At 37.2% G+C, this 27,377-nt stretch overlaps 1 protein-coding gene across 8 annotated transcripts in view; it reads right to left on the bottom strand.

Annotated features, from left to right (window-relative positions):
• Nucleotides 1–10,710: 10,710 nt before the first annotated feature.
• The window catches only part of trim36.S (tripartite motif containing 36 S homeolog), a 51,067-nt gene continuing 34,400 nt past the window's right edge, over nucleotides 10,711–27,377 (bottom strand). For 5 of the 8 annotated variants that reach the window (XM_041580434.1, XM_041580435.1, XM_041580436.1 and 2 more), the window contains 8 exons: nucleotides 22,917–23,242; nucleotides 19,583–19,729; nucleotides 18,298–18,393; nucleotides 17,020–17,273; nucleotides 15,617–15,738; nucleotides 15,228–15,518; nucleotides 13,431–13,728; nucleotides 10,712–12,033 (listed from right to left, as the gene is read on the bottom strand). In XM_041580434.1, coding sequence (XP_041436368.1) covers nucleotides 11,679–12,033; nucleotides 13,431–13,728; nucleotides 15,228–15,518; nucleotides 15,617–15,738; nucleotides 17,020–17,273; nucleotides 18,298–18,393; nucleotides 19,583–19,729; nucleotides 22,917–23,242 — 1,889 coding nt within the window. In that variant the 3' untranslated portion in view covers nucleotides 10,712–11,678. Of the gene's footprint in view, nucleotides 12,034–13,430; nucleotides 13,729–15,227; nucleotides 15,519–15,616; nucleotides 15,739–17,019; nucleotides 17,274–18,297; nucleotides 18,394–19,582; nucleotides 19,730–22,916; nucleotides 23,243–27,377 lie in introns of all 8 variants that reach the window. The other 3 variants (XM_018244309.2, XM_018244310.2, XM_041580437.1) reach the window with 2 other exon arrangements.

Here is a 27,377-nt window from a genome sequence, read left to right as displayed (position 1 = left end):
TACAATATATATTATCCTACCATCACACCCACAGGACTCCAGAATAATTTCTTAACAAAACACCCTCCCTCTCAGATACATAAGTGCCAATACAGTGGCTAAAAAGTGAGGGGAGGTGGCCGCATACTCCCTATTGGCCCTACTTTAAGAGGGGCTATTCCAAATCACCATTGAGTTGGGGATTATTGGAAAGTGAAAAGGTTTTCTGACACATTAGGGCTGCAACTGGGCTTGGTCAATGTGGACCAGGAGCATAGACTGAAATTAGGCGATTTTATCATATTCAGATATTGAAATGAATGCTCGGAGGAAGTAAAAAATAATGACTTTTCCTCATCTTCGTGCTATACAAAACTAGCTTTTACCCAATGAAAAATCCGAGAATGCCTAAGTGCATATTTACAGTATGGATTAAACTATACATAACTTGACTTTTTATATTGAACATAATTATCCTTTATTTGTAGAGTTCAAGAACCCTGCAACCTCCTGCCAGATTTGATGCCTGCCAGGCAAATACAATGCATACCGTTTTTGTTACATTTGCATCCTTAAAAAGCCTCTTGTACTGCAGTTGGCAATCAGCATCCCTTTTGCTATTTATGTTCCTTTTTCTAAAGGATTTTGATTCATCTTCTCATTTCCATAAGTATAATACTGATTTAAGTAAAATTAAATTCAGATCATTCACCATTAGTCCCTGTGTTTGCTCAGGATTCATTTTGAAGGGCTCTTCTAGATGATAATTAAGTGGAGACATTGGATCAATGGCTGGAAATAATACATTAATATAAAATCAGTTGTGCTTACCCCTTCAGTTCAGTATTGATTAAAACCATAGGGACAATATATTGGGCTTTTAAGAAATTGTAGAAGCTTGATTATTGATTTTCTTTATTCAAGGAACTCGGTATTGTCTATGGCATCATTATAAAAGCACAGGAGAATAAAAAAAATGGTGCTGGTAAACTGAGCAACATATAGGAATGTTACAGTCTTTTAATGGGTAACTGTCTACTATTGTAGTAGACATTTAATGAATCTGTTTCACATAGTATAATAATATTTTTCCTAGTTTGTTTGTATAGTTGTATTTATTTGTTGAGCTGCTCAACCCAAAATATACTTTCTGGCTGCAACTAACATACTGATGTTGTGAGTCATTGACACTTTTCATCTGCAAGGGGTTGTTTACCTTCAATAATTTATTTCCAGTTCAGTTGTTTTAAGATTTTTAACTAGAAATATAGACCTTTTTTGCTACATTTTCTCAGCTGTATCTGTGGGCTTTTAGCAACTATTTTATGAATCATAACAGCTGCCTTAAATTAAACTCAGGGATTCTGCTCAGCAGGGACAAATATAAGAAATGTAGCAACTAAATGTATCAATTTAGAAGAGTTTACAGCAGTGATCCCCAACCGGTAGCTCGTGAGCAACATGTTGCTCTCCAACCCCTTGGATGTTGTTCCCAGTGGCCTCAAAGCAGGAGATTATTTTTGAATTCCACTACTTAATGGTCAATCACAGCCCTTATTTGGCACCCCAGGAACATTTTTCATGCTAGTGTTGCTCCCCAACTCCTTTTACTTCTGAATGTTGCTCACGGGTTCTTAAGGTTGGGGACCCCTGGTTTACAGAGTCAGCGACCCCTCCCCTCCTCCCAGAGCTGCTTCAGAAAGACAAAAGAAGGTAAAAAACCAAACTTTAAAGTTCAATATTAAAAAAAGTTCACAAACAGAAAACAGTAATTGAAAAAAAGTCTTTAATTCAGGTGACCTATCTAAAAACAACTGAACTCAAGCAGGGCCCAGCAGTCTGCATTGTATTACTGTCTTTTAGGGAGAAAAATTGAGAGAGGGCAAAATAATTTGATGTAATAATTAACAGATGTATGGTTTGATCTCCTGTGGGTGACAAAGGAATATGGGGGATTGCCCTAAAAGCAGTAGCATAATAATAAATATATATATATATATATATATATATATATATATATATATATATATATATATATATATATATATATATACCGTTTATACAGGAGTAACTGTAATAGATATTTCATAAATCTGTTTCACCAATGGTTTCTATATTTTACTGATACTGATGCTGCAGCTCCAAAGGGCAAACCACCAAGGTAGGGTAAAAGAATTAGCAATACAGCAATACATAGTTTATAAACGCCTCACCTAATGCTGACTTTATTGCTGAGTAAGGGATTCTATTTTCTTCCTGCTCATTATTGTGGGTCTTTTGAAAAATATTTTGACATTTTCTATAACACTAGGGCTGGTTTCTAGGTACAGGTATCGGATCCGTTACCCGGAAACCCATTATCCAGAAAGCTCCGAATTACGGGATGACTGTCTCCCATAGACTCCCTTTTATCCAATAATTCAGATTTTAAAAAAAGCATTTCCTTTTTCTCTGTAATAATAAAACAGTAGCTTGTACTTATTCTAAACTAAGAAATAATTAATCCTTATTGGAGGCAAAACCAGCCTATTGGGTTTATTTAATGTTTACATGATTTTCTAGTAGACTTAAGGTATGAAGATCCAAATTGTGTATAGATCCATTATCTGGAAAGCCCCAGGCCTCGAGCATTCTGTATAACTGGTCCCATACCTGTACAAGTCACTTGTCAGCCTGTTTTACTGTTGATATATGTGGGGCTATTTTGGGTTCTATAGTACTATGGGGGGGCTACTCTAAAGTGCTATAGTAGGCTACTTTAAAATATGCCACTAAAGCCAGATGATATTGTTATATTCAGACAAGCTGATAAGGGAACCTATTTCCAGACAGACAGTGCTATAGAAGTGAATTATTAGGGCAGCTAAATGTCTCTGACACTTGTCCGGCAGATTACTGACTAAACAAAATCCTGACAGTCTGATTGAGAGGGGCCATTCTGCAGGTTGGCTGGTTGTTAATACACATTACTTTGATTACAGGGTTTTTGTACAGTGCTTTATAAATGCAAAAACATATGGTTCACTGCTTTTCATTTGTAAGGACACTGCTTGGCTTTTTGAATGAACTATCAATGAACCCAACACCACCAGTCATATTTATCATAAAGTACAGTACCAATAATTTTCATTTACTCCATTTAAGGCGAACCTGTCACCAACACATAAAAGCTGCATAATGAAAGCCCTTTGCAAATTGGAACCCAAATTATTTTTTTCAGTAAAACATCCATACCTGTTATAAAGGTGTTTAAAGGGACAGTAATACCAAAAACTTAAAGGGCATGTAAAGCCAAAAAAATAAAATCCCATTTTTACTTTCTTTAATGAAAAAGAAACATATCTCCAATATACTTTAATTAAAAAATGGTTTTATACGAAACCTGACTGTATGCAGTGAAATTCTCCCTTCATTTACTGCTATGGATAGGAATTGTCAGACGGTCCCTAACTGCTGAGCAGGGAAACAATCATACTTATGAACAGCAGGGGGAGCCCCCGCCTTACTTACCAGCCATGCAGAACTCAAACAGTTTTGTTTATGACGATCCCTAAGCAGCCCAGACCACACTGAGCATGTGCACTTAGTCTTAGTCTTGCAAAGATGTTTAACAAAGTTATAAGATGGTGACCCCCTGTAGCCAACTTTATAAGCATAAATTATTTGTTTGATTAGGCTTGTGGTGCAGTAAGTTCATTATATTTAGTATACAAAATACAGCATTTCTAGCCTTATTCTATTTTAGACTTTACATGCCCTTTCAAGTGTCTTAAACAAATGACAATATAATGTAGTGTTGCCCTGCACTGGTGTGTTTGTTTCAGAAATACGTTAGTTTATATAAACAAGCATCTATGTAGTCTTGGGGGCAGCCATTCATGTACAGTATACATTATGGATAACAGACCAAATCTGAACAATCCCATTGTATACTACAGAGCTTATCTGTTAGCTGCTGTGTAACCTGAATGGAACAGCTTTGAATGGCTGCCCCCATGGCTACACAGCATGTTTACATAAAATATTGTAGAAAGTAAGTGTAAGTTTTAACACGTCCGTTTTAACAGTGCAGCACAACAGTACATTATATTTGCATTACTTTAAAAGACTTTTTTTTTTTGGTGTTACTGTTCCTACAAACATCTGAGCTATTAATTAAATATAACCTGCCCCTCCTCTATGCCTCAGGCATAGAAGTGGAGCAATCAGTTACTTTCTCTTTCCCTTCAGCAATTCCTACATGTCACTTGCTTCCTCACACTCTATAATTGTGTAGGGCACTGTGCATGGGCATTAGGTTGCCTATTCTGGCCCATTCATACACAAGATTTTGTGGTGATACACAACTTGTGTTAACAACAGAGTCCACAAAATGGCTCCTGCCTGCTTGCTGCGATTGTGTAATCCCAATATTAAAGGAAACATCATATAAATAATAAATATAGTGTAAGAAAAATGTATTTTACTCAACTAAACTGGTGGAAAATAATTTGGAATACTTTCTTAGAGTGATAATTCCCCTTTAAATACTCTAGGGTAGTGATCCCCAACCAGTAGCTCGCGAGCAACATGTTGCTCTCCAACCCCTTTGATGTTGCTTTCTGTGTCCTCAGAGCAGATGCTTATTTTTGAATTCCAGGCTTGGAAGCAAGTTTTAATTGCATAAAAACTAAGTATAGTACCAAGTAGAGCCTCCTGTAGGCTGCCAGTCCACATAGGGGCAACCAAATAGCCAATCACAGCCCTTATTTGGCACCCCAAGGGACTTTTTTATGCTTGTGTTGCTCTCCAACTCTTTTTACATTTGAATGTGGCTCCCGGGTAAAAAAAGGTTGGGGACCCCTGCTCTAGGGGATGTTATTCCCTATCACTATGATTAGCTGAGATAGCATGAACAGCTATTCACTGCAAGGCTAGATCCCATGGTATGTGTGATCCGGTATCTCAGAGCTAATTCCTCTTTTCGGTTCTGTTGGCTCTTATGGAGTTATATAGGTGTGTGCTGTGGTTTTCTTTAGTGTGTACCACCTTGGGCAGACCTAGCAGTCAATGAAACATTTTTTTAACACATAATAATGGTGCATACCCAGACCCAGTGCAGCAAGGGGAAAGCTCCTGCAATTCGGCCTGGGATAATTATAAGGCAATAGGGGTCATATCCATTTTCAAAACATTTTCTTCACAATTGATACTCAGCTTCTTTACTAGCTCCACAGGCACAAGCCCCCAGCTCCACCACTGGATTTAGACAGCAAGGTCTGGAGGTGACAGGGGAGATCTTTTCTTATTTCTTTAAAAAAAAAAAAAAAAAAATTATAAAGGCACTCGAGGGCCACCCCTTTAAAGCTGCCGCTGTAGGCACATGCCCTTGGGTGCCGCTATATGAATATGGCACTGACTTATTTGTGCTCCATTCTGAAAGCCAAAGAGATAGCCTAAGGGAGCAATCAGCATGCCAAAAACCAGACTGCAGTTGTCTATAGCAATGCTGTATCCAATCATACAACCTAAGTACTACAGGTATAGGATCCGTCTTCCAGAAACTTCCAAATTATGTGAAGGTCATCTCCCATAGACACCTTATAATAAAATAGTTAAAATGTGTTGAAAGAAAACTATACCACCCAGATAATGTAGGTCTTAATAAATCTATTGCATAAAACATATGCAAAACTCTGTAAATAAACCATTTTCCTAATAATATACTTTTCAGTAGTATGTGTCATTGGGTAATCCTGAATAGAAAATTGCCATGTTAAGAACCAAAGATCTCCCTGGGATCCTACGACCCCAGTTCTGTCTTTTGCTTCCACACTTCTTCCTGTTACAGTTAGAGTTGTAGTATTTCTGGTCAGGTGATCTCTGAGGCAGCACACAGACCATCATGAAATTGGGGCTCAAGGTAAGGTATATATATAGGTTTCTTTAAAACATTTAATATCACTAAACATATCAACTATCTGTTGCTACAACCCTATTAGATTTAATTATCATTAAATTCAATAGACAAATTAGGGAGATTAAGATTATGGAAAGACCCCCCCCTTATCTGTTTTTGGTAACAGGCCCCATACCTGTACTTGTTTTTCATCTGAGTAATACCACAAAATATCTCTGTGTTTTGCTTTACTGCATCTAGATAATAATATGCTTTCTGCAATTCCTAAGTCAAATCTTATCTCCCATGAGAGTAAATTATTGACTTATTTTTTTCTAGCTGCTTCTAGGAAAGCTTGATTTAATTTCTGGCTACAAAAGGAACCCCCCTCATTATCGGACATCATATCTTATAAAGAACCAGCTTAGTTGGCAAGAAGCCTTAATAACTCAAACTAAAGGAAGTATTTCCAAAGGTTCTTTAAGGCTGATTGGTCTCCTTATTTTGAAATCTGTAACTCCAATACTGGCGATCAAATAATGCGGTTACTTCAATTGTAAGAAGATCTATCCGGCATTCCAGATGATGAATGGGCTTTTTTTTTTTTTTCTTTCTTTTATTACATGTACATCCACTGGCTTAGTTAATTTTAGTTAGTTTTTGTTAGTTTTGATGATATCATGCCATTGTCTCGTATGCAACATATTTTCTTCATCTGCATAATATTTGCTGTCATTCTGATTTCATTTGTTTAATATGAAAATAAAATATTGTAAAAATAAAATAACCACCACAAAACATAGTAAACATCTTTATTCCCTTTTGTTAACAAAAAAACTGCAAAAGTATGCATTTTTGTGACAACAGTAAGCTTGAATGTAACAGGACTTTTTTGTGATTAAAACAAAATCAAAAAGGGTTTTATACTGTAAGCTCTTTTGGGCAGGGTCCCCATCACCTCTCCTATTGAATAAACCCATGTATTGTACAGCGCTGTGGAATATGTTGTTGTTTTATAAATACATGAACTATTTATTGAACTCACGTTGAACAAGGGGGTGTACTACCTCTACCTACTGTGTCCCTGCCACGTTTTTTGCACCCCATCCTGGCCCAACAGTGAGCAACATTTATTCCAAATCATTCCAACAAGTGCACAAACAAGCAGGCTCGAGCCATAAAAAATTGCCTTTTTTACTTCTTCCAAGTGGAGATCAACAGATTTTTTTTAAATAAATTGCAAGTTTGGGGTGCAACACCCAGTGCAGTGTGGCGAGTTAAATCTCATCCATATTAGCTGTGTTTATGTTGGAAAAATTGGGTTGCTGAAGTTCTTCAGCTTGATGGCTGCAGCTCACATCTACAGGAAGGGCATGGTGATGATGGACCTGGGTCATAAATTTGGAGAGCAGAGATTTTCTTTTGTATGCACTTTGTGGCTTTTAATCCTTGAAGAAGGAATATGATACTAAGGGGCCCATTTACTTAGCTCGAGTGAAGGAATAGAATAAAAAAAACTTTGAATTTCAAATGATTTTTTTGGCTACTTCGACTACGACTTAGAATTGAACGATCCGAACTAAAAATCGTTCGACTATTTGATAGTCGAAGTACTGTCTCTTTAGAAAAAACTTCGACCACCTACTTCGCCACCTAAAACCTCCCGAACATCAATGTTAGCCTATGAGGAAGGTCCCCATAGGCTTCCTAACAATTTTCTGATCGAAGGATAATCATTCCATCGATGGATTAAAATCTATTTTTGCTTTGATCGTGGTAAGTAATTGCGGTAAATCCTTCAACTTCAATATTCGAAGTCGAAGGATTTTACTTCGACTGTAGAATATCGAGGGGTTAATTAACCCTCGATATTCGACCCTAAGTAAATGTGCCCCTCTATGTATTCAAGTTGTGCTCCATGTGATTTGTAGAGGGCTGTGGGGTTGCTACATCCTTTGACTCAAACGGTTTGCTCTGACTTCTCTGTTCTTAATATACTAATGTATTTTCCATGTCGATTGAAAGAACACAACATACAAGGCATTTCATCACTGCCAAAACTCAGCAATTTTAAAGCTACATGAAGATGGTGCTTTTGGGAAGAAACCAAAGAACTACTGGCTAGCAAGTTATCTTGTGTTAGGGAGCCAATATCTGGTTAATGTCCCATTGTTCTGTTGTCAGGCTGCTGGGTGGGAAGGGAGGGGGTGATATCACTCCAACTTGCAGTACAGCAGTAAACATTGACTGAGGTTTATCAGAGCACAACTCACTGGGTGCTCCTGGGAAACTGATGATATGTCTAGCCCTATGTCAAATTTCAAGATTAAAAAAAAAAACTGCTTTTGTGAAAAAATTAGTTTCAGTGCAGAATTCAGCTGGAGCAGCACTATTAAATGAAGGGGCCGATTTATTAAAAATCAAGTTGGCTTTTTCCCTCCTCAATTTGAGAAAAGTGCAATGAAAATGGCATGGGGAAAAAAGGTGAAAGTATTTTCTGAAACCACAAATAGTCTAAATTAATAAAGAAAGAACCCCCACAAATGGTTGCCAGAAAAAAAGTACAACTGTATAGATGTCCATGGGAATAGTCTCCCACTTTTCTCCCAGTTTATTAAAACAGAGACTTTCAGCCTTTTTTCGGCAAAAGAAAAAAAACTCACGTGGGCATATTTTGTTGCATTTTTACCTAATATAACAGTGATTCCCAACCAGTAGCTCGTGAGTAACATGTTGCTCTTCAAACCCTTGGATGTTCCTCCCAGTGGCCTCAAAGCAGCTGCTGATTTTTTTTAATTCATGGCTTGGAGGCAAGTTTTGGTTGTATAAAAACCAGCTGTACTGCTAAACAGAGCCTCAATGTATGTTGACAATCCACATAGGGGCTACCAAATGGCCAATCACAGCACTTATTTGGCACCCAAAGAACATTTTTCATGCTTGTGTTGCTCTCCAATTCCTTTTACTTCTGAATGTTGCTCATGGGTTCAAAAGGTTGGGGATCCCTGTTATAAAAGCTAGCGTTCAAGGAAAAAATAGATTGAATGGGGGGGAAGTTGTCGCTTTTTTTCCCAATTGACCTAAAAAAATTAGTAAATAGGCCATCCCCACAGGCCTCGATTTGTGGAAAGGCCACCTAGGCCTAGGGCGGCAGGATTTTAGGGGGGCGGCATGCTGCTCAACCACACCCACATGGTTCAAAAACACTGGGGATGTGCTGGAGATAATCATTTTTTTAATTTCCTGTGCACCAATCTCCATTGCTCCAGTCCAGATGATGAAAATTTGCACAAGTAAAGGAGAGGGGACAGGGGCAACGAATGGCAGTGGGCCTAGAGGTGCCCACAATGTAATCCCCTGCATCCCCAAGTCTAATAAAGTGTAATATAATTATCACAAACCACATATTAAAATAAATTTTAATATTTTATTTAAAAAAAATCATTTTTACTTACAAAGTCCTTAGTAGTATGTTTCCTGAAGAAACAAAGAACATATTTATTTGATGTATTATCCAATATTCTAGTTTAGCAGCTTCATCAAACACAATTAAAAAAAACAAAACATTGCATAGTACCTTGTGAACGCTATGCTATAAAGTGCTTATTAACTGAGGGGGGAAACACCATCCCAACATAGTTTACAAAGAAAGAGATGGGGGGGGGGGGGAAACAGAGTATCAGCGATGCATTACACAAATATGCATGATATGTTTGCTCAGTGAATTATTTCCTAGTCCCAGTGTTGGAAAAGTTTGATAAACATCCTATTTTGCCTAAAACATAAATAATTCCCTTAATGTGAAAAAACAAACAACGAGCTTAGTGTATAGTTGGAAGTAGGATCCAGTGATAACAAATGACATTCAGTACAAACAAAAATCAATTGTGTAACCACTATTTAATGTGGTTCTATTATAAAATATAAATGAGATATTTTAAAATTTCATAGGTTCCATATATCCAAACACCTTCAGAGAAAGTGAATTTAACGTGTTTCGTCTGGTGAGCTGCTTTTCCATAGACGTCCGCTGCCAATAAAACTTTAACTTATATTATTATTTTGCCGACAACAGATATATTCAGTATATATATATATATATAAACAAACACATAAAAAACAAAATGAAACTGCACTTGAGGAAACATTCCATAGAGATTAGTTTAAAAAAACACAGTGACAAAAGCCACAGCTCAACTGCAAATAAATACACATAAATACATGAATTTTAAACATGTCAGTAGGTTACAGGTTTAAAAGTATCAGGAACAGTAATACCAAAAATTTTTAAGTATTTTAAAGTAATGAAAATATAATGTACTGTTGTGCTGAACTGTTAAAACTGGTGTGTTTGCTTCAGAAACTCTACTATAGTTTATATAAACAAGCTGCTGTGTAGCCATGGGGGCAATATCCAGAACCCACCAGCACACCCTGGCCTCTCCAGCATAAGTTGGCCCGGTGCACAGTCAGAAGGGATCGGCAACCCCAATTGTAGTCAGCGTAATAGAAGAAAAACTGGCACTCAGAGCTCGATGCATGCGGGCAAAGCCCTGCGTGTTTATTACAATCTAACGTTTCGGGGGCGGGCGCCTTCGTCAGACAGAAGGGGCCCGCCCCCGAAACGTTACATTGTAATAAACACGCAGGGCTTTGCCCGCATGCATCGAGCTCTGAGTGCCAGTTTTTCTTCTATTACGCTAGCCATGGGGGCAGCCATTCAAAGCTGATCAAGTAGAAAAGGCACAGGATACACAGCAGATAACAGATCAGCTCTGTAGTATACAATGGGATTCTTTAGAACCTGTTATCTACTATATATCCTGTGCTTGAACGGCTGCCCCCGTGGCTTGTTATATAAACTATAGTAGCGTTTCTGAAGCAAATACACCAGTTTTACCAGCGCAGGGCAACATAACATTGTATTGTCATTCCTTTAAGACACTTTCAGTTTTTGGTGTTACTGTTCCTTTAACTCTTTCTGGAGTTCATAGCTAAATAAAGACGTAAAAGGCCCAGTCATTCATCTTTTTGTCTTCCCTTTCTTTAAACATGCAAATCCCTTTTGCTTTATGGATTATATAAGGAGTAAACTACAGCCCCCATATTGCATATTAAAAGACTTCATTAAAAGAACGTCAAACTGAAACTTGAAATTCGGAGATATTAAAATATCAATGTGATTTTAAAGGATACTGTCTTGGGAACAGCCCCAACAATTAGCCCAAAGCTGCCCTTTGTGTGTGTTTAAAGGGAAAGAATAAGCCAAAGCACTAATGCATCCACACTTCTATAGAGTAGCTATCACTCAGTTCCTCCAGTAAGAGTTACTCTAACAAACACTGTATAAAATAATATCCACCGGCTCCTCTGGGATATTCAAAATTACTCACAGTTTCATATGAATATCTGTGAGGAGCCAGTAAATATTATTTTATACAGTATTTGTTAAGAGTAGCTCTTAGGCCTTGGGCTTTTGCCCAGTGCATCACACAGTTGATGTCACTTTAGAACCAAGACAGCAGCCATTTAGGCCACAACACTGGGCTAATACAGCCTAAAGCTAATCACTGGGACTGGCTCACTGTGAAACAGACCAGATTTTTTTCTTTAATGCCTCATAAGAGTAATGTTGAAAAAACATATTCTTTGTGAAGTAAAACTTCAACAAACATTGTGGTTAAGATCTGAACAAGGCTTGTTACATAGTCTTGCATTAAGACAACCATGGAATTAAAATTTAACTGCAAATGATGCACTAAGATCAGTTGTAGTGTATTGAATCAAAATCACTCAACTTTTTTACTGGTGATATCTCCTTTTATATTTCATTAGAATAGTCCAGATGATTTGCAGTGATAACCTCCTCCAGATGTATGGTTCCACCCCCTAGCAGAGCAAAAGCTGGGTACATTGTTCCAATACAGTCTACATCTCTCTCATAAAGGCACTTCATATTATTTGCATCATAGTATCCAACCTTTCCTTCGTCATAATCCAGACAAATGCCAATGCGAGTTGGTAGTGGGAGAACTCTGTCTGTTGTGGCACCTGCAACATGAGAGGACTTTGGGATAAAGAATTTCTTCATTCCAATAGTTGCCAAAGTAAATGGTTGTGAGGAGTCGTAGGAAGTGTCTTCACTGCCGCTGTCATGGCCACTGTCCTGGTCATACCTGAAAGATAACATTATCAGCACAAGGATGTCATTTAATAGTATTGAGCTGGCCATAAGTACAGTTTGCTTACGGAACTTCATACTTGTGCTTTAAGGAGAAGGAAACCCTAAGAATGAATAGGACTAAAAATGCCATGTTTTATATACTGAACTTATTGCACCAGCCTAAAGTTTCAGCTTGTCAATAGCAGCAATAATCCAGGACTTGTCACAGGGGGACACCATCTTGGAAAATGTCTCTCACATTCTCAGTGGGCTCTGAGCAGCTGTTGAGAAGCTAAGCTTAGGGGTCATCACAAATTATCCAGCATAAAAATGAGGTTGGCCTGTCATAAAAGCCAATGCTAGAGGGCTGATTATTAAATTCTGATGCTAGTTGCATTGGTTTCTGTGCAGTCATGTAGTAATTTATTTGTATTAATTACTAATCAGCCTTATACTGTGACTGTGATTTATTTTCTATGTGTAAAGTATGTTTTGAGTGGGTCCTAAGCTCAGTAAGTGACAGCAGCACAGAGCATGTGCAGTGAATCAGCAGGAAAGAAGATGGGGAGCTACTGGGGCATCTTTGGAGACACAGATCTTTACTGCAACTGTGGTTGCCTGGGGTTGGTACAGAAGCCCAAAACATAATGCACAACATTTCTAGCTTACTTACTTTAGTTTAACTTTCCTTGTCCTTCAATGCTGATTTTGGATGTACATTGAATCTAAATTGCCAAATACTGAACAACCCTTTGCATAATGAACTCTGATTGCATCCGTTGAATTCAATTTTGCCAAACATTTAGGAATTGGATGAATCTGAATCCTGCAAAATGTGCTAGGAATTGGCCAAACCCTGAAACAAATCCTGTTTTTTGCGTGTTTTAGCTAAGGCAATATTTTCTGGTGTTTTGTAGCCGTGACAAATAGGTGCTACTAGTAGCTCTGTGTGTGTCTTTACTCTGTGTCTCCGTCATCCACCCCCACAGTGCTAAAATAGCTCACCTTTTAGCCAAGACTTGTGCACCACTAGAGTCGTTTCTTACAAAGCATGTTGCCACCATGTTTTCCCACTTTCCCAAGAAGCTGTATAAGTTATATCTGGCAGCAGGAGAACTATGGTTGCATGGTGCTTTGTAAGAAAGTAACCAGGGACAGCATGTTTTTTTTTACTAAAGGAGGCACACTGTCCTGCATTAATAGGCGAGAAAACAAACTGGAACCCTCCAACAGCACAATGCAGAAACAGTCAGAAACCTTTGAAAATCAATATGGGTTATTTTTTTTTTTCCCTGTAAAGCATTTCTCTAAGAAATGAAAGACCTTTAATGGAAATGTGTTTCCTAGGAAACGTAACAATGACTGAAGACTATTTTTCAGTCTTTCACAGTCCATGCAAGAAAGAATTACCTTGGACTGCTTATGTCCCGTGGGTTATGAAGCCATTCCTGTAATTTAATATCAGATGCAACGCCCACTTTCACCAGGTATGAATGAGACTCAACGGAAAAGGACCAGAAATGTCTTCCCTTTGTGATTCCAGTGTCACCAATGATATAATCAAGGCACGTGTAACAGCCTACTTGGACACGTTCTGCTCCAAGCAATAGAGAAATCCCTGCCATGCTCTCCACAGTATCCAGCTGGTCATTCAGCATTAGGTGCTCTTTGTTGTATCCACATTTGTCATCAAACAGAAAGTTAAAAACTTTGGACAAAAAACAAAAAAAACAGGTTAACAAAATGAAACTGCAAAAACGGAAACATACAATTACTTTTTACATGTAAAATTGTAGTTCTGTGACAATGAAAGGACATGATTATTTTGTCATAATGCAAATGCAAGCTCCAGAGATACCGTCACATTCCTATGAAAATCATAGGAAAGTGTCCATATCATAGAGGTGCTGCACGCTGAATATTTTCCTATAAAAGCCGCCTCCAGCTCCGCAAACCTTTGTGAAGCCGACCCTCCGACACTGCTAATATTGAGTAATGGATAGCACATCCAATTTACAAAAAATAGTAAATTTATTACAAAAAAGAAAAAATACAAAAATTATACAAAAAATATTAAATGATATATTGGTGAGCCCAACACATTTCAATCTTAAGGGTCTTCCTCAGGGGCACAAATAAACAAAAAATTAAAAAGGCCCCTGAGTAAGACCCTTAAGGTCGAAACGCGTTGGGCTCACCAATATATTATTTCATATTTTTTCCTTTTCTTTTTTGTAATAAATGTACTTTTTTTTAAATTGGGTGTGCTATCCATTACTCTCAATATTTGTAGCTTTACATGGAGACCCTTATGGGGAGTCCCCTATGGATTAGCACCCCTCAGCTTGATTTAAGGGTGTGCGCCTTCTCTCTTTATTCTGCCTCCGACACTAACAGATCTTCTGTGTTTGTTTCAGTAATGCTGGGCTGGGGGAGGAGTGATCCTTCCATAGGCTGCAATCCTGTATACACTTGTAGTTAGCCTATGGAAGGATCACGCTGCCCCCAGCCATTAGCTGTGTCGGAGGGTCAGCTTAACAAAGGTTTGTGGGGACGGCTTTTAGAGGAAAATATTCGGCGTGCAGCCACTCCTTGATTTGAACATGTTCCTATGATTTATATAGGAACGTGTCGGTATTTCTTTAAGCTGGCCAAGCATGCCCAGCTCTGTACAGGCAGATTTATGACCATTCTCCCTGAACTTATGGGCTATGAACTTATGTTGGCTAGTGGGCCAGGTTTAAAAGACCATCCTTTCAAATTGCAGATGATCTGTCCAAACTGAAAATGTAATCTGGGGATGACCACTTTGTCCGGTGCTTGAGATGAGACGCCACAGCATCTCTTTATTTGCAGTCTGAACAGTAAATAGCATTTTTCCATTATTGTGTATGGTCGATAATATAATAACAAAGGAAGTTTAGCCAGTATATGGATACCTTCAGAGCAACGGCACACATGGCCCACACAATTTCCAGCAACTGCACCTCTACTGCAGGGTAAACTTAGTAACGTAAAATGGTAGCAGAGGTTAAAATAAAATGACAAAAAAATGTTATTCAGTAGTTTCTTTCCTAGCTACTAGCTGATCCAAAGGAAGGCAAATTAACCCACATGAAGCGGTCATTCGCCTCAGAAGGTGAAAAGAATTCTAGACACATTTTTAAATTAAAATTTTTACTTAAAATCTCAGAACTAAATCTATACCTGGGGCTGGCGGCGTGTGCAGGAGGATTTCCTTACTGAGCGGAGTGCTGGTAGAACCTCTGAAACCTTTCACTCTGAAGCAGTACTGACTGTTTAAGTCAAGATCTGTGAGGATCTTGCTGGTATTGGTTGTTTCAATTTCATTCCATAAGAGATCCTCATTATTATCAAGTCTGCGGTACTCAAGCACATAGCTATCTGCGGAAAGGGAATCGCTGGGCTCATTCCAACAAATCCTGGCTTTGTTATAGATCTTGCTCTGTTCCATGTTGATTTCTGGCATAGCTAGAGCTTGAAAGAATGTGGTTTGATAGTTTCAATTCCAATCACACAGACAATACAAAGTGCAATATAGATAGGCAGCAATTAATGGGTGCAGCAAAACATACCTTTGGAAAAGGCTATTTCACCTAATAGATCTTCTTCCTTAGCCATATCAATAAAATACTCTTCAAACCCTGGCTGTGCTGCAGGTTGGAAAGATTTCAGAGACTCTGATGCTTTCTGAATTCTGAAACAGGCGATATGTAAAAAAAACATTTTAATTTATATTAACTTTGTACATTTGTATGTGTTGTATAAAGGTTGTAACATTACTATATATATATATATATATATATATATATATATATATATATATATATATATATATATAAATATATATAAATATATATATATATATATATATATATATATATATATATATATATATATATATATATATATATATATATATATATATATATATATATATATATATATATATATATATATATATATATATATATATATATATATAAACCAATTATTGTACAAAAAACCGCACACTCAGGTCTTCTCAAAGTGGAGGCTTCAGTACGAAACGTCGTAATAAATGTTTTTTTTCACCTTTGAGAAGACCTGAGTGTGCGGTTTTTTGTACAATAATTGGTTTACATAATTTTTGAATACCGCACCTAGGCAGCTGTTTTGACGTACATGAGTGCTCCAGTTTTGCGAAAAAATATATATATATATATATATATATATATATATATATATATATATAAAATGTGTTTATTGTGTTTATTAGATGGTACAGGAAACAATAGTCATCATGGCAGTCAACTGGCTATAAAATTAAAATCAAATTACAATGAAACAGTATTTAGCCTGAATATTAAAGGGGTGGTTTACATTTAACTGATAGTATGTTATAGAATGGCCAATTTTAAGCAACTTTTCAAATAGCCATCATTATTTTTTTATAGTTTAATTATTTGCCTTCTTTTTCTGACTCTCTCCAGCTTTTAAATGGGGGTCACTGACCCCATCTAAAAAAACAAATTCTCAGTAAGGCTACTATGTATTGTTATTGCTACTTGTTATTACTTATTTCTCTATTCAGGCCCTCGTCTATTCATGTTCCCGTCTCTTATTCAAATCAATGCATGGTTACTTGGGAAATTGGACCCTAGCAACCAGATTGCTAAAATTGCAAGCTGGAGGCCTACTGAACAAAAATCTAATAACTCAAATCCCACAAGTAATAGGAAAAATAAAGACCATTTGCCAATAAACCCACAGAAGCTCACCCATGTCTATGAATATTGATGGTATTCGAGATAAACACATGAACATGTAAAAATGTTCATGTTTGACATTCGGGACAAGGTTATAATTAATTTAAAATACAGATATTTATACAACAATGTCTGCAGAGCAGTCCTTTAGAAAGAGCATTACATTTCAATAAGACCATTTTACTAAGCCAGTACTATTATTCGCTCATCCTTTAGCCCACAATTTTTACCTTGTTTGCAATTGTTTAGCAATCTGAACAAAGCAAGAATGATCCGTTTCCTTTAACACTTCCTGAGCATAACCAACAAGCCCATTATTTTCTAGGAGTCCCTGGTACTCCTCCACCTGGTTTTTGAGTTTTTCTAAGCGCAATGCCTTTGAGTTTTCTATAGACCTCACAACAAAAGTTTTCCGTTCTTCTAGGACATTATACAGCTTCTCAAAGTTGCAGGTTGCATCCTCTTTTGCTCTTTCTCCATTACTCTACAAGTCAAAACAACACACAAAAAGTTATAACATTTATTATTTTCATAGCCCTTACTCTATGTTCCATGCTATTTAGAATGCTTATCTGATGGGGAAGAATTTGCCAAACATAGTACAGGTATGGAATCTCTTATCCAAAAACCCAAAACAAGTACATGATCTGTTATCCAGGAGCTTTCCATAAATCATTCAAGCATTAATTAAACCCAATATGATTGTTCTGCATACAATAAATATTATGGGGCAGATTTATCAAAAGTCAAGGTGAATTTTCAAATTCAAAAACTTTGAATTTTGAGCTATTTTTGTGTACTTTGACTAGGGAATAGTCCAAATTCGATTTGAATTTCAAAAAAATTTGAATATCGAAATTTATCATGTGCTGTCTCTTTAAAAATTGGACCACATTCGCCATTTAAAACCTGCCGAGTTGCTGTTTTAGCCTTCCTAGAACCTATTTGGAGTCAATTGGTGGACTTTGGGAAAAACTTCAATTTGAACTCGATCGAATGCGATATTACTTAGATTCATAAGATTCAAATTCGGCTGAATATTGACCTATTCGATCGAAAATTTACCTACTCGGCCCAAAAAAAACGGACTCAATTTCAGTTGGTCTTTTTGAATTTGAATTTTGAAATTTTTCAAATTCCACCCTTGATAAATATGCCCCTAAATGTATCTTAATGAGATACCATATAAGGCACGGTTTTATTCTTACAGAGAAAAGGGAAATCAAAAAATCTTTGGATTATTTGGATTTAAACGGAGTCTATGGGAAACGGCCTTTCCACAATTCAGAGCTTTCTGGATATCAGATTTCCGTATAACAGGTCCAATACCTGTATATAGAAAGTGCTGAATTACAGGAAATTTCCCATAGAGTCCATTTTAGGCAAGCAATCCTAATTTTTCTGCAATAAAAAAAACAAAAAAAAAACTTTGTTTCTAGAAACACTGCCAATGACATAAAGTTGCAGTCCCGCCACCAAGCAGACATCAAGACTTGCACAAGTATTACCTCTGTTTGTTCTATCAGTGTCTCCAGTTCAGATATTTGATCCTTTACTTGGCTTTCCTTGCTAATAAGATAACTGATGCCTTTTGTAAGTTTCTCCTGTAAGTAGTAAATGTTAAACATGAAGCACAAACTTTTAACAGTCATTACTCTTTAATATAAAAATTATTGAACTGAGTAAATGAAAGGGGATCTCCCCACCAAAAACTGTTGTGTTTTAATGAAGTCTAAGGTATTATTAAGCAAGTTTGCAATATACTAGAAACGTTCAGTGGTTTTGCAGTTTGTTTGTAAAAGCAATTACTATTGAAAGAAGTAACTGGCTGGCTGTTTTTAGTCTCTGCACATCTAGTTCTGACTCCTGAAACAATGTAGCAGAAGGCTTCTGGTCAGATCTGGAGAAATGAATTCTACCAGAGAACATAAAGGCATACACAAATAGTGCTTTAAATTGCAATTATGTTAAAAAATGACAAACTACAGAAATGTTTCAATTAAACGGGAAGTATGCCCCGTTGTTTAACACAAGGCAGATGAAAAAGGCATAAAAACTCGTGTTTTTTTGTTACATCTTGAGCTAAACTGCTCCATTTTTGGTTCTTGAAATAATATTACCAGTGCACAGATAAGAAGTCATCCTATATGCAGGGGGATAATCTATGCAAAAGTAATCTTAATATCTACTGTGCAGTGTATATTGCCTTCTTGTTTCTGGTACATTCAAAAATTCACCAATAAATCTAACTACCTCCAATAAATTGCCCATGAACACACTAGTTGGGAAGGCTCCTGCTTCTCATTATCTTCTACTGAACAGAGTAAACAAAAGTATTATCAAAGCTTTATCATAATTAGCATTATAGATGCACCAAACCTGAACTATACATTTAGGCTAAACCACCATTCATATCCAGAACTGTTATGTAGTGATGGGCAAATCTGACCCATTCAATGAAAATTAGCGAAACGTGAAAAAATGCATTGACAAATTGTGGGCGACAAATTGTTTTCACCCATTGGAGTCTTTGGGTGTCTTTTTCACGGTGAAACCTGACAAAAAAATTAGCTCAACAGACACTGCTGATTTCGGAGAAAAAACACAAGACTTTGCATTTTTGTTCAGTGTTCAACAGTGTTCACACCAGAGCTGACACAATGGATCTGGATGCAAACAGAAGAGTTGGCTACTGCCCGTGTAGGGGCTGATTTTCGGACAGAGTATTTCAGCAGCCAGATTTCAGCTCCCATGTGGCACTAGAGCATTTGCAAAGAGGGAAAAGTAGCTTACCTTCAGTGTTTTATAAGCAGTGCTCATTGTAGTGACTTTGTGGTTTGCGTGTGCTCCTCCCAGTTTACACAAGTGGCAAACAGGCCTCCGACAGATTTCACAGTACATGTTTACTTTCTCCATTTCGTGTTCTGGGCACATTAGGACCTAGAAATGGAAGCAATTTGGTTAGAATTACCCCATGAGATTCTGAACAGAATAAATCAGGCCGTGGGGGTAGACTATATATATATATATATATATATATATATATATATATATATATATATATATATATATATATATATATATATATATATATATATATATATATATATATATATATATATATATATATATATATATATATATATATATACGCTCCAAAATGCTGACGCACACCAGGATTTTTCTTCAAAAATGCTTGTTTATTAGATCGACGTTTCGATCCCCAGAGGGATCGAATATACAATTCTTCTGTACAGCACCTAGGTAATTGTTTAAGCAGTGTGTGCCTAAGCCTTTGTATACATATATATATATATATATATAAATAATATATATGATCCAGCAATCGAGCTGATCCGATTGCGGGCCCTAGGGACCAACGATCGGATCATAACGAATGGGAAATGGGGGTCGGATCGCATCAACGAACAGATGCGCCCGCGATCCGACGGGATTTTTCGTCCCATCCGATCAAGATCGGATTGGTGAAGCCCATCGGGGGCCCCATACACGGGTCAATAAGCTGCCGACACGGTCTGTCGGCAGCTTTTATCGGCCCGTGTATGGCCACCTTTATACCCAAAACACAACAACATACTAATGATGAACAGAACTACAGAAAGCCCTAATATTAATCCTTCTTTAAATACCAGAGGTCTAATTTGGGATGGGGCTGACACTGGGAGCTGCCCAGTGGTGTAGTGAGAACTATGTCTAGACAGTGCAGCCTGCTGCCATATTGTTGTGCTCTCCACACAGTATGCTAGGAAATAGACATTCTTGTTAGCACCAGAAATGGACAATAAATATATTTATAAATAAAACCGCTGTTGTAACTGTGAAAAGCACCACAGCTGCATAATACTGAAAGGGAACAAAAATAAAATTATGCAACAACAGTATTTTTTTCATAGTTTGTGCTCTAGAGGGCCCTCTATGCCTGTTGCTGAAAAACTTTTTTGCCCGTTTCCTCTCAAGAGTGTTTTACAGAAATAACAGCCATCTCAATTTACTACTCAGCTGCAATGATTTTTTATCTGATAAACAATGAATATTAACATTTCAGTGAGGCTCTGGTAGCTTCCAGCTCGGATCACTACATACACGTACTGCTGGAAAGCCATATATGGTGCAGGACATTATTCTATCACTCATTTCTGCAGCCATTACGGAGAAGATTCTAAAATTAGAAGTTTTTGCCAGCAACATTCTGAAACAGGAATTTACTGTAGCACAGCGTCTTCCCCATAAGGAATTAATGCTGGCACATATAAAGAGAGTATAAGTAGAAACAATTAGTGAAAACAGCTAATAGTAGCAATAGTAATTCTCTGCATACACTCCCCCCACATACAGAGGTTGCACACTGCATTGCTAAAGTTACCACTGGACTAGCCCCATGCAAGTAGTTTTGTATATTGCTTGGAAAATTCCAGAGGAACACTGAATTCCAGTTATATCTGGGCTAAAAAAGAGCAAGTGGTTTTGGATAGTAATCTTGCACATATACAAGCTTGTCACGTATCTGTCATTTAAACACAAAAGCCTTTCTACAGGCAGGATTTACTAAAACTGCATGGGTAATAATTAAAATGAGGTTACTGCATTTTCTTTGCACCAACTTCAACTGAAAGTGAATTGTGACTGGTAGCCGGACAATCTATAAATTATGATCTGCTGTAGTCTAATAACCTCTCGCTGCAGAGGTGATTTCCGGCCGCGTGATTAAAGAAACAGTAACACCAAAAAATGAATGTGCTTTTTTAAAGTAATAAAGATTTAATATACTGTTACAATGCACTGGTATAAGCTGTAAATTTGCTTCAGAAAGACTACTATAGTTTATATTAACAAGTTGCTGTATAGTTGTGTTAGTGTTTTATCGGTAATCTGCTGTGTATCCTGTGCCTTTTCTTCTTTTTGTCAGCTTGAATGGCAGCCCCCATGGCTATACAACAGATTTGTTTAAACTATAGCAGTGTATCTAAAGCAAACACAAAATGTTTTACCAGTGCAGGGCAGCAGCACATTATATTTTAAATACTTTGAAACACTTTCAGTTTTTCACGCCGCCCTTTTTCATGTAGGTATGAAGGAAAATTAGCATTTAACATAAATTAGACATTAATTGTTATGTAATACCTGCATTCTTGGATATATTGATTTATGGTATTTACTAGGGAGGTCCTACTGTACATATACACCTAAGGGCAGATTTATTAAGGGTCGAATAGTAAATTCAAAATCAAATTAAAATTTTTTTTTTGGTGTCAAATGTCACACAATTTAATCCCCCCTTTGAATGTAAGTTCGACTGTCAGATGTATCACACCTCGACCATGAAAACAGTCCCAATTCGAATATTTGCCACCGAAAACCTGCCGAGTTCATGTAGAAGTAAATGGCAAGAGGTGTGCGTTGAGCCATTTGGAGATGTTAATAGCCTTCCTGACATTCGAGTTTTTATTCTGAGAAAAAAAATCGGTTTGTACAAATCGAATGCGATCAAATTTTTTCTTAAACAACCTCCCAGTCGAATTTTGAGTATATTTGAATTTAAAAAAAAAAAAAATCACATGAATTCGAAATTCAACCTTTGATGAATGGGCCTCCTATATTATCAACCCAAAGAAAAAAATTCTCTCTCATCACGGCCCCACCAAAAAAAAAAAAAAAAGTAAAGTGGTAGGCGGAGAGCAGGCAGGGAGAAGGTGACTACAGGCAGAAGCAGGCGAGATCAAGCAATAGATTTTACTCATACGGTATACTAGCAGATGTCCCTAAGGCCGGGTACTGGATCTGAATTAAATTCTATTTAAATATGCAAATATGAATTATTGGGGAAATGACCATCTATAGAAAGTCCAACCAAGGTAAAAATAAAATGCTGAACATTACAATTACTCATATTGCTGTCCACATAGCCTGCAAGTCTTGACTACAAGCAAATGAAGCAATGTCTATTTTTTAATCTGAATGCATGAACCAGTCTGGTCACTTCAGACATCTATTGTTGTTATTGAAATGAAACAAATCAGAGAGGAGTTTATTAAAGAAATTACTGTTAGAGCAGACTGAAATAGACTTACCAACCCATAAAGTTGAAGTTTAATTCAAAATAACCTACCTTTGGCCTAAATTGATTTGATGGTCCAACATATTCATGCTGAGCTTTGATGGTGCCCCATGGATGGTTGATTTTAAAGCACTCATTGCAGAAGCTAGCACTGCAATCCATGCATGTTTTGGTAGATTCCTGAGCTGGAGGTTTGCAATAGTCACACATGATGGCAGTAGCTGCTCGGGCTGCTTGTCTGTAACGTTCCACAATAGTTTCCAAAGTAACGTTACGAAAAAGGCCATTGATCCCACGTTCTCCAAGATCTACATCGTGCAAACATCCTGGGCATGCTATGGTTGTGATCTTAGGAGTCAATGAATTACGCTTGGAGCCTAGAAAATGTTCAAATAAAATGTAAGTTTATGCCCAGTATTATAATAAAAGAAACAATAAGCACAATGAGATTAAATAGCAAAAATGAAATCATCTGTTATCCAAATAAATGTAAGACACTGACATCAGCAAAAAAACTGAGCTCACCCAACTTTAGCCAGTAGGAAGCTCAAATCCATTGCCTTTGCTGTAGAAGACAACTCATGACAACCTGCTGGGAGCTTTGTTCAGAACACTAAGGGATAACCTAAACAGACTTGTGTGGAACCCAGGAAGGTTTAACTGCTATAAAAGATTTATTTGTGACAACTTTCTAAATAACTGCTAAAAAGTCTTTACTCCTATATGCTAAACCAATTCATAGGAATTCATATTACAGATCAGGTAAAATAGTGATACTCAACCTATTTTGGGGTCTACATCTATTGTAGGTTTCTCAAAAAGCCTTAAAAATACCACAAAATCGAAAGGCCACATAAATGGGATCGAAAGGCCACAAATATGCAAACCAAAGGTCTGTAGCATGCATGTCCTTAAAAGAAAGAGAAGATAAAATACATAGGTTTGAAAGCTTAAAAACAAGTTGCAAAAGGTGTAAAGATGACTTAAGTTTTGGTTTAAAGATTTCCATCTCTAACATCTCAGCACGCAGACACCCAATACTCGGTTTGCCACTGCCAAAACAAACAGCTCTTGTACTGGTCTCTTTGGTACAGACAAGACCATCATGTCAAACTATAGGTTAGATCATGAAGAGATGGCAATGAATCTGAAATACTGGTAATGGAGTATAACGGTGGAAACAAAAAGTGAGATGGTTGGGCAATATAGATATTTTAAAATACATTTGCAGACTCAGTGAGAGATAGCTGATTTGACAGAAGTTCCCCAGGACTGAAAATCCAATAACGCTTAAAAAAGCAAATTACAGTATTCCATGTTTTTTCAGCGATTAAGCTGTAAATTGTTTTACATGCACTAATCTACATTTAAGTAAAAGGAAAGGCATATTTGGAGCCTTTTTTTGTTGCAAGGTAGGATAGACTTTACCACGGGCAACATCTCCTCTGAGAAAAGTTACTGTTCTGTTGCTGGTTGATAGAGTCTACACTAGGGATGTCCTTGGCCTTGTTTCGCCGCAGAAATGACGGCCATAGACTTGCATGGCATATGCTTTTTAGTCTATGGATACATTGTAACCTCACAACTACGCAAAGGGTCTACCAGAAAACCAGTTAGAACTAAATACACAATGCAGAAAAATCAAATCATACACTGTGCCAAAATATTTACAAAAAAAGTGCAGCACTGCATATCCAGCCTGTCAGGGCCTCTCTATTTTGGAATGTGCTGAAAACCCAGGTGTGTGGTCTAAGAAGGCATAATACAATATTTTAGCTTGCAGAACAGAATTCATCCACTATAAGACTTACTTATAAATTTAATCTGACCCGTAGGCATGGGACCACTGAATTGCTGAACATTCAGCAACACGTCAGCTTCCAAGAGAACTGTCTGAGTTCTCAGCTTCCAAGAGAACTGAGACATGTCTCAGCCCCTCAATACCTTCTATCCTTAAGGGATACTGTCACAGAAAAACATTTTTTTTTTTCAAAATGCATCACTTAATAGTGCTGCTACAGCAGAATTCTGCACTGAAATTCGTTCCTCAAAAGAGCAAAAATATTTTTTTTTATATTTAATTTTTAAATCTGACAGGTGGCTAGACATCTCAGTTTCCCAGCTGACCCCAGTGACTTGTGATCTGAAGGTAACCAGATAGTAGCTCCCTAACACAAGGTAACAGCTCCCTGGTAGATATAACAGCACTCAATAGTGAAATCCAGATCCCGCTGCGACACAGTCACATTGAGTAGGAGAAACAACAGCCAGAAAGCAATTGCATCCTAAAGTGCTGGCTCTTTCTGAAAGCACATGACCAGGTAAAATAACCTAAGATGGCTGCCTGCACCAATATTATTATGGTACTTAAAAAAAAAATAAAAAAATACACTTGCTGGTTCAGGAATGAAATTTTATACAGTAGAGTGAATTATTTGCAGTGTAAACTGTGTAATTTAGAAATAAAAACAACACCATAAAAATCATGACAGGGTCCCTTTAAAATGTATCATGACAGAGCCAGGACATAGTGGGACAGTTCAGAGACAAAATGTACATTCTGTTAAGAAGAAACTTGTTTTTAACTACAGGTATAGGATCAGTTATCTGGAAACCAGTTATCCAGAAAGCTTTGAATTACAGAAATGTCATCTTCTGTAGACTCTGTTTTAAAGAAATAATTCAAATTTTGAGAATCATTTCTCTTTCTCTGTAATAACAATACCTTGTACTTGATCCAAAACGAAGATATAATTAATCCTTATTGGAGACAATTCTATTGGATTTATGTAATGTTTAACTCATTTTTTCAAAGTATGGAGATGCAAAAAGACCCCTTCTCTGGAAAGCGCAAACAATCCACTGGAGAGCAAAATAGTGAAATGAGTATTTCAGTTTATTTGAGATGCATAGCATCTAAAATAAAATGCTATTTTTATCCCTGGTCCCAAGCATTCTGGATAGTAGGTACCTGTAACTTGGAATCAGTATGCACTGTGCCACTTTTGCCTTTAGCAAAGAATACTGCAAGCACAGCCCAAACAGAGAGCAAAGCCAAGGCACCAATTATGTTAAATAAACTTTGCAAACTTTTGATTCTGACAACTCTATGAACATTGTGAGGCAATGCAGCACTATTGGTGTGATTGAGCATGTCTGGCATCCCTTTAGTTTGCAAAATTTGCAGTGCATCATATAGTAAAAAGTACAATAAATGTATATAGATATTGGACGAGTACCTGATTATGTGCAACACATACAATACATGAAATTTTGCTAAAAACAAACATTAAAGGGCATGTAAAGTCTAAAATAGAATAAGGCTAGAAATGCTGTATTTTGTAGACTAAATATAAACATGAACTTACTGCACCACAAATCTAATCAAACAAATAATTTATGCTTTCAAAGTTGGCTACAGGGGGTCACCATCTTGTAACTTTGTTAAACATCTTTGCAAGACTAAGACTGTGAACATGCTCAGTGTGGTCTGGGCTGCTTAGGGATAGTCATAAACAAAGCTGCTTGAGTTCTGCATGGCTGGTAAGTAAGGCGGGGGCTCCCCCTGCTGTTCATAAGTATGATTGTTTCCCTGCTCAGCAGTTAGGGACCGTCTGACCATTCCTATCCACAGCAGTAAATGAAGGGAGAATTTCAATGCATACAGTCAGGTTTCTTATAAAAATGGTACACATTTTTTAATTAAAGTATATTGAAGATAGGTTTCTTTTTCATTAAAGAAAGCAAAAATATTTTTTTGGCTTTACATTCCCTTTAAATCTATAACATTAGGAGAAGTCTTACATGGCTTTCCCATTTGTAGTATTGTTCACATTACTAGCTGCTTGTCTTGTCCTTCTGGCAATAATCCCTGTGCTTAACTACTTTTTCTAGGAAAAGAAGTTCCCCAAACAGTAAAGCTGAAATCTTCTAAACAACCCAACCAAATCTGAGAATGTATGGGAAGATTAACTAAAGGGAAAGTACCATAGTTACCATCAACTCTTCTTCTCCAACCCACATCTAGCATAATTTAACCGACATGGCAACCCTCGCCCTGTCACAGGGAGTCTGTCCATCCGGAAGTCATGTTGTTTTCCATATGGCATTAAAGCAGAGGTTTTCATAACAAAGTTTTAACTGTCCGTTTAACATCGTTATTGACAGACAATAAGCATTCACCAAAAATCTCTCCAAATTGTCCTTCAGCCTGAGCCCACTAACTAACGGCTATTGCCTCCTTTATGGAGAGAGTCACAGCTTCTTACAGATTATGGCACACAAGACAATACAACATTGCCATACTCTCATTTGTAGGGTTACTTAATCACCTGTTTCTGCTTCTGCTTTCCAATGAAAAACTCCTACGGCAACTAGCAGCAGCAGGTAAGTCCTGATCAGGAATCCCAAAGCAAGCTTCTCAAAAAAAAACCACCTGTCACAGCAAGTGCCTGTTATAGGCAGAGATTTTCTTATGCTTTTTTCATGTGGTTACAAGCAATCAAGAGAGCA

This window comes from Xenopus laevis, chromosome 1S (assembly GCF_017654675.1).
Source record: "Xenopus laevis strain J_2021 chromosome 1S, Xenopus_laevis_v10.1, whole genome shotgun sequence".
Lineage (NCBI taxonomy): Eukaryota > Metazoa > Chordata > Amphibia > Anura > Pipidae > Xenopus > Xenopus laevis.
The sequence above is the reverse complement of the archived record's forward strand: the minus strand, read 5'-3'. Positions and strand labels throughout refer to the sequence as shown.